Source organism: Anguilla rostrata, chromosome 5 (genome assembly GCF_018555375.3).
Source record: "Anguilla rostrata isolate EN2019 chromosome 5, ASM1855537v3, whole genome shotgun sequence".
In the NCBI taxonomy this organism is placed as follows: Eukaryota; Metazoa; Chordata; class Actinopteri; order Anguilliformes; family Anguillidae; genus Anguilla; species Anguilla rostrata.
The window spans coordinates 16,273,005-16,286,578 of NC_057937.1; the positions used below are offsets into that span (position 1 = coordinate 16,273,005).

At 38.8% G+C, this 13,574-nt stretch overlaps 1 protein-coding gene across 1 annotated transcript; it reads left to right on the top strand.

The window, feature by feature from the left end:
* Positions 1 to 2,094: 2,094 nt before the first annotated feature.
* tmem144a (transmembrane protein 144a) lies at positions 2,095 to 10,320 on the top strand. The gene is made up of 13 exons (XM_064335371.1): positions 2,095 to 2,307; positions 2,563 to 2,677; positions 2,777 to 2,938; positions 3,160 to 3,282; positions 3,381 to 3,480; positions 3,629 to 3,709; positions 4,052 to 4,130; positions 4,371 to 4,447; positions 5,061 to 5,179; positions 5,528 to 5,647; positions 6,259 to 6,356; positions 6,870 to 6,923; positions 8,440 to 10,320. The coding sequence occupies exons 2-13, from the start codon at positions 2,584 to 2,586 to the stop codon at positions 8,521 to 8,523; spliced, it is 1,191 nt and encodes a 396-aa protein (XP_064191441.1). The 5' UTR covers positions 2,095 to 2,307; positions 2,563 to 2,583; the 3' UTR covers positions 8,524 to 10,320.
* Positions 10,321 to 13,574: the final 3,254 nt, after the last annotated feature.

Consider the following 13,574-nt stretch of genomic DNA (forward strand, 5'->3'; position numbering starts at 1 on the left):
AAGATAGAATTAGAAGAAAATACAATTACAACATGCACTATGTTTGGTTAATATTATACTTAGTGATTATGTATATGCTTCTGTGCCGTCTTGGTGATTTCAAAGTTACACCATGTTCTCCTCTACCATTCGTCACTCTGGATAAGAGTGTCTATGTAATGTAATGCAATGTAATGCAATGTACTGTAGTGTGACCAAACAGCCTGTTCTAGTCTTTCAAGATGCTGCTGTTCAGATATCCCTCAACCTAATGCACAGAAATCAGAAAAAAATTAAATATTACAAAATGTGGATGACACATTGTTTCATAAATTCATTTTTAATAAGATGTTTTTACAATTCATCCATGTATAAAGAAAGGGTTTCTAGAATTTTCCTTGATACACACTACGTGTAAGCTTTGACTTCTTTGTTGCAGTTGTTACTGTTGTTCACTGACTGTTTTGGACCAAGACTTCCACATGAGACTCATGACAAAAAGCCACATTAGTTATTTTATGACAACTTAATGTGGTGACAGTTCACAGCACATTATCCTCTCGTGATAATAGAAAAGTTCCCTTTAATTAGCATCATTCCCAAAGGAAGGCACTGAAGACTTCACCACTACTGAGCATTTATGAAATTTTAAAGGGCATTTAGTGGACAGGTGTATGAATAGCATGAATCATGAAGGCTTCCCTTCTGGACAAGACCAGCTGTTTCAGTCCTGCTGAGATATTAATGTCCATGTATATTCCAGTGACCAGCTTGCAATGGCTATATGCTGCTTCTGCCTAGCAGCAATTTAAGTAAATGATGATGATAATTATTAGTATTAGTGTTAACAGTATTTTCATATTAATGTTTTAGTATGAGCACTAATATTAGTATTAATATTTATATTCACCAGCCGTTGTTAGTTACATGTATCTAGTACAGGGTTGGACCCACTTTTGTCCCCAGAACAGCAGCATAGATTCAACAAGGCGCTGGAAACATTCCTTAAGGATTTTGGTCTTTGCTAATTTGATAGCATCACACAGTTCCTGCAGATTTTTCAGCCATACATTCATGCAGTGAACCTCCTGTTCCACCTCATGCCAAAGGGGCGCACTTGGATTTAGATCTGGGGACTGTGCAAGCCTTTGGTATTAAGGGGCCTAATGTGTCTCAAGAAAATACTCACCACACCATTACACCACAACCACCAGCCTGCACCGTTCACACAAGGTTGGATAGATCCAGGGATTCGTGCTGTTTACACCAAATTCTGACACCACCATTTGCATGTCATAGCAGAAATTGAGATTTGCCAGAGTAGATGACATTTCTCCTACTCCAATCACCCACTTAAATGACAAGAGTGGATTCTGCTGCTGTAGCCCATCAGCTTCAAGGTTTCACTTGTTGTGCATTCAGAGATGACCATCTGCACACAACTGTTGTAAACAAGTGTTATTTGAGCATTTGCGGCCTTTCTGTTAGCTTGTACAAGTCTGCCAATTCTCTTGTAACCACTCTTATTAATTAAGTTATTTTCATCCACAGAACTGCCCCTCATTGTATGTTTTTTGCTCATTGCACCATTCTCCACAAACTCTACAGAATCCCAGGATGGCAGCTGTTTCTGAGATGCTGGAACCACCACATCTGACACCAACAATCATACCATGGTCGAAGTCACTTGCATCATGCATCTTGTCAAATGTATTTTCTGGTCAAACAAAAAATTTTAACCTCTTCACCTTGCCTACATGCTTTATTGAGCTGCAGCCACATGATTTGCTGTTTGGAGGAGCAGGCTATTTGTGTTAACGAGCAGGTGCACCTAATCAACTGGCCAATGAGTGTAAGTATCATTGTATTAGCACCTCAGGTACATTGCATGATGTTTCTCTTTTTAAAAACATTTAAGTGTAAAAGATAGCGATTTTAACGGTGTTTAATGAAGTAACAGGAGTAGTAAATCTTGGCAGTGTGACCAATCTACTGGCTTTGAAAGTTCTGAAATTTTATGATTGTTTGGATTGCTGCCATGCATCTGCCCCCAGGATTTCCTGAGACCCAAATAAAAGCTGCATGTCTTTTTTTCAACTTATTGCTGGTTGCTCACTCCTTTCCCTGCCGAGAGTAATAGTGATGCTTCAGAGTGTTCTAAGCTGTCCAGCTTTGCAGTTCTGACATCCCAGAAAGCTTATTACCCCACATGTGGAGAAGGATTGTCATGAGACTAGGCTGGAGCTCTCTCCATAAACCAGAACAAGGTATTCATATAGCATCTCAGAGTAGCAGTGCTGACCCAGAAGGGAAAAACAGGCTACCAAGGTCATTTTAAAGCAATATATCAATTCGTTGGTCTCTTTCACGTGATCTTGATCTGGCAGACATACTGATGACATTTTTTTTTAAACTGCACATCACTGTAAAATCTCACATACACGGGGCGCTGTATGGATCACATGACTTTAGTCAGCTGATTTGCATGGACGTTCTCGCTTCAGCACAGCGGAAGCGGTGCAATGTAACTGATAGTCAAAACAGAAAATAGTTAACGTATTAAAGTTTATTTTCGTATTTTAGAGTTTGTGAAAACATCCAGACATGTTGCTCACGAATATTGTGACAACGGTTTTGACGCTTACAACTTTATTTGGCCTCATCTACTGTCACGATGTTGAGGAGAAAACAGATCAAGGTAGGCTACGTTCAGTTATTGTCGCAAGCTAATGTTAGCTACTCTAGCTACGAATGGGCGGATAAGTCTTCGAACTGACTCGGTCGTTATCTCTTGCAGATGCACAACCCGAAACTCCTTCACACTCTCCGTTTGTTCTAACCAAGTCGGGTAATTCGACAAACACCACCGAGCTGACTTATGGTTTTGTGTCGTGCATTATCTCCGTTGTATTTTATGGGAGCAACTTTGTTCCTGTGAAGAAGATTGACACTGGTGATGGTAAGCAATCTATCCGGAACTGTATTGTTATTATTGATAAGGCATAGGCATATATTAGAGTTTCTGCAAGTAATCTTACTGAATCTGAATCTTCCTGAATAATATAATATGGGTTCCCCTGTAAATAGCTAATTAGATGGCTCACTAGCCGTCGCGTACCAGTGATCTCTGTTGTTGTTACTTTGCTATCAACTAGATACGTTTGTGTGTTTTCTTTTTAGGAATGTTTTTCCAGTGGGTTCTTTGTGCTGCTATATGGATCGTGTCATTAGTGGCCAACATCATTCTAAACTGTCCCAAATTTTGGCCGCTGGCGATGCTGGGCGGTGTCATATGGGCAACAGGTAAGATCTCTTCATACATTGTTTTTACGCTTCCTGTTCTGGGTAATTGTTAAGCATTTACCCCAGTGTTGAAGTAGATTTCTTGTTTACTTTTTCAGGTAATATTACGGTTGTGCCCATACTGAAAACCATTGGACTCGGACTCGGAATGCTAATTTGGGGTTCCTTTAATCTACTAATGGGTTGGGCAAGTTCGAGGTATGTATAGCCATTACTACTGTTATCGGACTCTTACAGTAGCCCTAAGCATCGTTTACTGATTGAAGTGGAACATTCTTAAATTATTTACTGTTACAATTTATATTTCTGTGTTCGTTTTAGTTTATTTTATTGACCCTTTTTGCAGGTTTGGTTGGTTTGGGATGGACCCTGAGGAAGTCGCACAGCCAGTGTTGAACTACTGTGGCGCAGGACTATGTTTATTAAGGTAATGGTGTACTGAAATAAAATATGCACTTATTGTTTAATTCATTCATGACTATTTCCTAGCTGTAGTAGTGACAGTAAGCACAGTAGCAGTAGGAATGGTCAAATTGGTGGGGAAAAAAATACAATATTTTATTAAACTTGTAATTTAATGTATATTTAGTATGTTCTGTCATGATTGTATTGTTTTAAATTCAGCATTCTGCATTTTGGTTGGCTAGCCAGATTGCTTAGTATACAGTACATTCCAGGTTCTAATCCCTCCTGCTCTTATCAAGACTTAGTGGCATGCATTATAAGTAACTGACTGACCAAAAGCCTTTTTATTCCTATATTTTTTTAGTGCCATCATATTTTTCTTTGTGAAAAGTGATGTCCAGAGATCGGCATCTTCAGAAGAGACTCCTTTACTAATCGACAGCGTAAGTGTTATTACATATTTTTTTATTTACAATAATAACCTCATTAACGCACTATGATATAAAGAAAGCTTTGTTTCATGAGAGTTGGTCTCAAACACCAGACAAACACTATTTGCCAATAGTGGTATTCTCACATGAAAATGATTTTTATAGAAATTATTATGTGTATGTAGTAGTTTTGGATATTTGATATATGTGCATCTGTGTTTTCATTTGATCTGTTTTTTTCCCCTCTGACAGAGAATCAATTCAGAAGGTCTGGTTTCCTCTGATGACTCGTGGATAGACACACTAAGTCCACGATCCAAGCGTATCGTGTATGTACAGTATGCATGCCTTCTTTGAATATACATGTCTCATGTATGGATGCATGTCTCCTCTTTTTAAGTATGTTACATCTATTTACATGTATTTTGAACTTTGGCAGAAATAGTGTACTTCATTTTTATAGCTGGGTCGCATGGGATTTAATTCTTGAATCACTTCATTTGTTCCTGTTTATTTAGTATTTTTCAATTGATAAATATTATCCTATCTAGCAATGTAATGGATCATTTTAATCTTGTATTTGACTCAGGACAGCAAAAGGATTTTTTTTTTTTGATTAATTTTTAATATCATTTTCTCCATTTCCATAGTCTTATTTGTGAGCAACCTAGATGAAAAAAGTAAATCGAGCCATTTCAACTGTAGACGTGGGTTGTATCTTTTTACTAAACCATAGTTGAGTGAGCTGTCTGTGGTGTAAATTTGGCAACTTTCTCAGTCTCAGTGATGGCTCAAACACGCAGCTTTTAATTTTGACAAACCTTACAGTCTTTCCATTTTAAGCGATGTGAACAAATCCAGTTTTTATTTCTGTGGTCTGTCCTGGGTCAGATAGCCAGTCTGTAGTCTGATCCAGCTACTCTGCCCTTTGTATGCGCCCAGAGGTTCAGTCCTTGCTGCCTGTGCGGGTGTGCTGTACGGCTCCACCTTTGTGCCTGTGATCCATATTAAAAACCACGCCGCCAGGAACGACTCCAGGTTCGCAGGGGCAAGTCAGTTTGGTAAGCCGAGTCTGGGATCTTTGGTTTTATTTTCCGCCCGGTAACAAGTGCGGTCAGAGACAGGCACATCTCTGTAATTTAAGTGCAATTTATTACCATCTAGTGGTCTATCAGGGTTACTGCACTCCATAGATGGAAACAGGCACACTCAAAATGTATCAGCAGGGTAAATAACTTAATTAAGTGAGTGGAGGGAATTAGAGCAATTCCTAAGGGAGCTCTCAGTGTGAAGTCATAGTGATACATCCTGAGTCCTTAAGTGAAGTCCTCAAATGGTTCCCTGAATATGATTTTTTCATTTTTGGGCCCTTTCATTCCTGTCTGATATATGCGCCTCCTGTCTTGCAGACCTGGACTATGTTTTTGCCCAGTTCAGTGGAACTTTCCTCACCAGCACTGTTTATTTTGTTATTTACTGTGCCGTCATGAAAAATAAGCCTAAAGTCTACTCAAGAGCCATCCTGCCAGGTAAGATGTTTTTAAAGATGTCTTTATAGCATGCAAATTAAACAATTTAACTTTTCCTGTTAACATTGACAAGTGTGATGGCAGTGGAATATTTTGGCTTGGTTGGTTGGTGTAGCTTTCACAAAAGCTTTGCTTCAAAGGCTAAGCTGCTACACAGTCATGGTGGAGTTCAGTATCTTGAAACTGAAATGAGAGGTTCCATCATTGAAACACATCAGTTGGTGAAGGGACCCCCCCATCCATGATGTACTGTAGTTTTAAATTTAGAGCACCTCTGTACACTACAGTTAGGGCAAATCTTGGTAATCTTTAATCATTGTAAAAAAATGATTTCAATTGCTGCTTTATGCCACTACACCTGTGTGCTGTAATGCACAGAGCAGGAAAAATGATGTCGTTTACACATGGTTCTCTGATAGTCAGCATCCAGGAGTCATCTTAGCTACTCTGATTAGCCAATCAAACAGTTCCAGAACAACCTGGTAATGCGTCAGTGGAAGCTTCACCTGCAGCGTGACTGTGAACAGAGTGGGCTGGCCTGCAGCGGATTGTGGGTAACCGAGGGCAGCTCGGTTGGCACTAGGGTGGCTGCAGTGTTTTTGTTCTTTCAGGTTTCGCCTCCGGTGTGATGTGGGGATTAGCCACCTGCTGCTGGTTCATGGCGAATACCTACCTGAGTGCAGTGGTCAGCTTCCCCATCATTACTGCTGTAAGTCAGTCGGCTCAGAACCACACGCGTAGGGGGCCTTGTGTATAACTTATAACGCCTTCGTAAGCCAGTCATGTCATGAGCAAACGTAAGTGTTATAATCTGCTTGTGTCAGCTGGTCTTCATAGGATATGTGACATATGGCATATCACGTGTGTCATAATTAGAGATGCATGAAATGTAAATCCTGGGTCCTGTATCAATTGACTGTCTGTATTCATTGACGCCGATACCTTCATGTTTTGCATTATATCACATATGTAAACTGTAGATGAGCATGGACGTCAGCTTTTGATGGAATAACATGGAGGTGATGCTTGGGATGTAGTTTACAGCCTGTAGGAAATTGTTTCCATTTTTAAGATTTGCTGGGAGTTTACATAGCTGTTACCAAAGTTAACCTGAACACTCGTATAATACTGGTACAATAGAAAGTGCATTGCTGCTGGATTTCATCTGTGTTGAGCCTATGCGTATTATTGTGTGTGTGTGTGTGTGTGTGTGTGTTCACAGGGCCCTGGCCTAATTGCTGCTATCTGGGGATTCCTAGTTTTCAAGGAGGTTAAAGTAAGTATGACAGAACGCGGCAGTACTGTCCTCTACTTCGGGAGGCAGGTATAAGGTACAACTGTCTATATTACAGACCAGAATGTATAGTTTCAGCATATGAAAAACTAGTATAGTACAGCAGGTAGTCAGAGACTGCTATGGTTTATTTGATCATCTCAGGTTTGTCTTAAACACCTGTCAGTGCGATTGATCATATGATATAACAGTGTGATCTTGTAGGCTGGTGAGGCAACATATGGCATAAGCGCATATGTTTTAATTTTTCATACTAAAGCCAGACATGGGCAGCGGTACGTCAGCTAAATGTATGAATACAGCTATTTGAATCAGGGAAACCAACCAAGCAACGGGATATTCGAATAAGTACTGATTAAACAAGTATTTTACTTACAGAGACCAGTATTGGTCTATGCTTTTAAGTCTGTCCTTAGCCTGTGTGGTCATGAAAAATTAGTGTAGTTGCGCAGACAGACTGATTGCATCTTATTGCAATTACCTTTGACCCAATCAGTTGTCCTCAAGTGCCGTGCTGATTCACTTGGAAGTGGAAAGCCCTACTGCATTGATGTCTGTGAATATCCTCAGATATGGAGTGTTTTGTTCATTGTTGTTGTTTTTATAAATGAACATACTAATTATGAAATACAAAACAATATGCACACATACATTAAATACCTTTTTTTTTTTAAAGGATAACACCATTCATTTTCACTTTTTCAGTATCGTCAACATATTCTATAAAAATACCAAAACCGAAGATTTTTCTGCGCAACTCGCAGTAATTTTTTACATTTTCCTACACCGTTTAGCGATCAGCCTGGAAGTAATTAAATACAGTTCAGAAAGACATATTTTAATTTTCAGAAAATGCAACCTATTATCACAAAAAGCATGGCCACAGTGTAGTTTTTACCAAATGTACTTCAAATGGAGAAAATTGTTCATTTCAATGGGGAGTATTCTCAGTATTTTGGTGCCACGCCAAACTACTTTCTATATTTCAAAAAAGCAATTGTTGTCACTTTATAAATTTGTTTCATTGAAAAGCACAATGGCCAGGTTCTTCGTAATGGTGAATTATGCTGACTAAAGAAACAGTATGTCTGACTTGTTTTAATACTTTTTTGGACAGCAGTGGAGTTCGATGACTTCTGGTATGTAGGCTAGATGTACAATTACTGTTCATAGCATAAATTCATTGAGAGTGGGACAGGAACATTATCGATTTTGGGCATTCCACAGCATATGCTGACACTACTGAAAAAATTAAAATTATCTGAATTATTTTTTAACAAAACTAAGAACAGTAATTCATAGAAGATGACTGACAAGCTACATAGAAGATAACTGACAAGCATCATCAGAAGCATTGTAACAACACTTTGAGGAACTTTTTCAACATAAAATATTGAAGTTGAAGTGCTCAAATTTTGAAACCAGAAACAGTTCCACTGTCTCTCTGTTGTAGGCTGATCGTTCCTAAATCCCAAACCCCTCTGGTTTTGCCCAACAGGGTTTACGAAACGCCATCATCCTGGTGCTGGCGTTCTGCATCGTCCTTGCCGGAGCCATGCTGACCGCGTTCTCCAAGGTGTAATTAGCCACAGCAGACCTTCGGCCACAAGGTGGCGACGTTGGACAAATAACGTGTCAAAGGGAACTAGGGACAGTGTTAAATAACAGTGCAATCACCTGTGTCCAATAACCTTTTTGTAAACGTAATGTTTAATTAAGATTCACCTATTTGTGAACTGTAAAGTTATTTAATACACTTAGATTTTTGCATTTGTAGAATTTTTCTATTCAACTCAGGTGTTTTGTGGCATTTTTCCTTGGTGTTTAAAGGACACTGAACCGAAATAAGCATGCTGTTATTTCACACCGTACCTGCCAGAAATCTTATTTTTCGGTACGGTTTGCATCAAAAGGCTAGTTATTCGAATGCAAGGTCTAATAGGTGTGCTAACAGGAAATTTTAGTATGTATTGTAAGTAGAGTGACTGTGTTTAACTGATAAATGTGCAACATGGATTACTGTTATAAATTAGGAAATTATGTACATTTAGCTTTTTGATTGATTGGGCAGTTTTGTATAGAAAAAAAACTGACTTGAGTCAATCCTTGGTATCAGAGCGGTGCACTTTTTCAGAACAAAACGATAGAGCCATGCGACCACGTCCCACAGTTTATAAGGGGTGTGTTGATGCGAGAGTTTCGATCTGCCGAAAGTTCTAGAGACAACAGGTGGCTATTGGCATTTTTATTATTGTGTTTAGAAAAATGTTCCTCCTCCGTATAAATCAGTGTGTGCAAGTATTGCTGAAAACCGGCGTGGCCGTTTCAAAGGTCCCTGCAGCCCTTCTCTGAATAAAACAGCATTGGTCCACAACAGGGGTGGGAATTGAGCTGGAAATGTCTGTGGAGGTGGGTTGTTGCTATTGGCCCCGTTTGCCGTTTCCCTTTGCTGTCCTTAACAGTCAGACAACTAATTAGCCTATCACTACTAACAGGTAGGCTATAGCTAATCCTGCTCATTTAAGTTAGCCACAGTGTTATTTTTCGTTACAGCAGAACATTATGTGCCTTTGCCTGTACCCACAGTTTATTTGAACTTGTGCATAGGCGCACGTTTTGTCCACCCACACCCAGAGAGTAGGGAAGACCTAAAGACCTGAGCGTCCGATCTTTGCAGTTTAATGATCACACAATGGCACCAACACTCTGAAACAGGTTTGCTAGTCTTTATCATTTGTTATGCTGATTGTTTATGTAGTTGGAGTAAAGTAATGTATCTTTTTATGTTCAGTGTATTATTTGTAATAGCGAGTAGATTTTCTGTTTCCATTTGCAGCTCAACTCTCACCACTGGTCCACAACCATTGTGTTTGCAGATCACCGTAAATATGAAGGTTTCTCGAAGTCCACTGGAGTAAAATTCGGCTCATTTGCACGTACTAAGCAGCCAGAAATCTTTCTTTGTAACAGCCAAACACGTTGTGTCTGTTTGTCACAGCCAAACTCTTTCCTTGGGTTCGTTTGTTTTTAATTATTTTATTTTATTGAATTTTTTTTATACAAATATATTTGGAAGATCCCTCGGGGTCCGTTTTCAGTTTGTTTACAAAAAGATGGTGCAATTGTGAGACGCTTAACATGTACCAGTTTTCATGGATTAGTGAGGGAAAACCCTGTTAAATGTTTTCTTTATTGGGTGTCGGGTGTGTCTGGGTGAACGTACCAGACTGGTATTCTCACCCCTCTCCTGTTTTCCCCCTCTGTTCCCTCCTTACTTGCGTTTACCAGGAAGCGAGGGTGTCGGCCAGTTCCGTGTGACACGAATCCGAAATGAGTACCTCTGATTATACTATGCTAATAAATTCTGCATTTACCATTATCAGCCTCACCATCTTGGCCTGTGGTACTCTGAAATACTGATTAGTGTGGCATTCACTGCTCGGCCTTGTGCGAGGGAAGCGTTATTATTCAAGAAAGATTAAGTAGCACAGTGCCGGAACTAACAGCCCATTCATCAGAACAGTAACAGATTCTTGTATCAACAAAGGCTTTTTCTTGGATTTAATTAGGTCTCTGATTAAATGCGAAGGTTAGTCTTGTTGTCCTGTCTACACGTATACTTTCCGAAAGCTTTTTGTGCGGGCGCGCGAGTGTGTATGTGCGGAAGTAGCCAAGACTCCCGTCCGCACATGTGCTGCTTTCCTATGCAAAAGGAAATTGTGTAAAAAGATAGCAGAGGTCTTTTGAAAAATGAATCTGTGCTGTCACAGAAGATAGCTGCCGTAATTTATCCAAAAGCGGGTCCAGAACAGCTTTAACAGTAGTACTTAAAAGTTTTCCATCAAATTGAAACTTGCCAACAACTTCTCCTTGCATTGACTTCAGGGAAATGAAATATACTGCAATATATATATATATATATATATATATTACATTTTGGTTCTTATAATAACTATATTTCACAGATATTCATTTTTACAGCGATACGTGAAAGCTGCAGTAATTTGCATGTTTTCCAGCGTATTGTGAAGTGTGGCAATATCTTTTTTGGTCGTGACATTTTATACATTCCATATCCATAAGGGAATGAAGGAAGTTGGTCTGAGGACAGTGTTGGAATTTTTTTAATTGCCGGTCTGTCCAACATTGGTGATTCCTGGGTTAAAGTTGATACTGTTGTGCTGCTTCTTCACGCTAGACAGATTTCTGTCTGTGTCTTTTTCAGTCGATATGAATCTAGTGCTCAAGGTAAACGCTTATTTAGAGTGATAATAACAGGGAAATGCTAGCAGACAATGTCGAAGACAAGACCCCATCATTCAGTGACAGCAGCATGATGACAGGAAATGAAAACATCAGATTTATTCTGAAATGTCAAAAAAGTTTCATCCAAATGGATGATGATGTGTTTGTGCAGTTCTTACATTGATTGACACCAGATGTATTGATTGCAAACTTGCATGGTTGTCCGCTGAATGCATAATGTAATTATATGCAGCATTAGCTGTGTACATTTGCAAGCAAAATAAAACATACATAAATAATATGTGCATAAAATAGGTATTTCTCACATCAAGTCTACATATTCTATCCAAATGAGATTCATGTGGGTTCATGGTGAAGTATATGTGTTTAGCTTTTGTCCTCAGTATGTTCTTAACATACAAAACCAATTGTTACCAACCAGAGTTTTGAAATAGATGTCTTTGTGCTTAGCATGTAATTATATCTGTCTAGAATATGAATAGCCTATGAATCTGCAAAGACTAAGAATCAGTGAATAGGGGTATTTATATACAGAAAAGCACTGATTTGATCTTCAAAGGATATTCTCGATTGTATTAGTCAGCGGCTTTATTTAGGATATTTTTCCCAGATGTGATATTGTAGATTAAAGGAAATGCTCTTTCTGAATCTTTAATTGCACCAATCCAGTGCATTCACTGCAGCGATGAAAGTGTTTACACATGGCAGAAAACAAAAGAGGGGAGCAAAGCACTCTCTGGTCAAAGGACACATCAAGGGTGATGAGTAATCCACACAGCAAATGTATTAGAGTGGTATGTGTGAACTGGAGAACTGGCCTTTCAGCCCATATAGGCTGGCCATTTAACTGCATATCTAGTTTTTTGATTATCAGCTTTGGAAAACAGACAATATAATTTGATGTGGCAAACTTACTGTATGTGACCATTGGAATGTTGTCTGTTCTCTCCATCACTCTATCCCAGCTCCCCTTTCCACAAACATCAAAGGAAACATCCTTAGGGCAATTGCAAGTCATGTGTCACTTATGCATACAGACCTGGGGTGTCCTGAAATTGTCTTTGTTTTGAAAGTTTTACTACTTCATTACATGACGACACAGCACACTGGAACCACTAGGGGTCAGAGGCCTTGCCTGGCTGTTGAACGCACAAAAATTGTGTCTCTTTTGATTTTAAGTTTGAATGCAACCTGTGACGTGTAATTGAAATCATTGATTAAAACTCTTAATCTTTATATACGTAATGGTTGTTGAGGTCTGACAGTATAAAGTTTTTATAAGCAATTCCAGTTTCAAGTGGAAACCAACACTGTGCAATGTGGTTTTGTTATATGGAAAGTATTTTGCCTGAAAATGGAGCTCGCAACTGGCTGGATTATTTGTCAACAAATATCACCTCTGCATTGGAAGCAGAAGTAAACATCCATAGCTGAGCTGGATTACCTCCTAACATATTTGTAATAATAATCACCAAATTAAATCAATATATTTTATATGTTGGATAAGTGACAAGTTTTAATTGTTGATACACTTATGTACTGTATTCAGAGTGACAGACATTAAACAAGGGCGCTAGCCGGTAAAACCGCTGGATTCAGAACATAAACATATTTTATTCAATCCTCACTGTCCCGACAGTTAGTGGTGGTGGTGGTATTTATTATTGTTGTTGTTATTATTATTATTATTATTATTATTATAGTGATAATAATAGTAATAAAAAGTACTATGCTTGGAGTATCAAAGGAAACATCTGATACTGACAGTAATGGTTATATCACAAAACATTGTGATTTCCTTCTGCTGTGATAGTATTCCATATGAAGTTACCATCAAAACCAATATGGAAATATGACACAGGACTTCAAGGTTTCTGCACACAATGGGAATAGAGATAAAATGGAAATTCCTTTGAAGTCTGCAGGTAGGAAGTCCCTTCTTCGCCGTAGAGGAAGCAGTCTAAAGCTTTCTGTGCACAGAGGTTGTGAAACATGGTTTTTTTCTCCCTCATAATCTTATTGACAAATAAAGGCTACGAAGCAGTGCACCTCACAAAATGTGTTTTTTTTGTGTGTTGTGTTGTTTTTTGATAATGTTTCAAAGCTAGTCTGTATTATTTTGTTTAAAAAAAGAAAAGCTAATGGATGAATCGATTGGATAAGGTCACTGCTCGCTTCAAATTGCACAGCTTTCCATCATCATATACCATTTCTGAAATGACAAGAAATGTCAGATCATAATGAAATTCTGGCAAGAGTACAAAGTCAAATGTTGATGTGGTGAAATGTACTTATGCGAGAAAAACAAAAGAACTGACGAAAGGGGAATACATCTTGCTCTTAATGTGTTCCTACAGGAACTGGGGC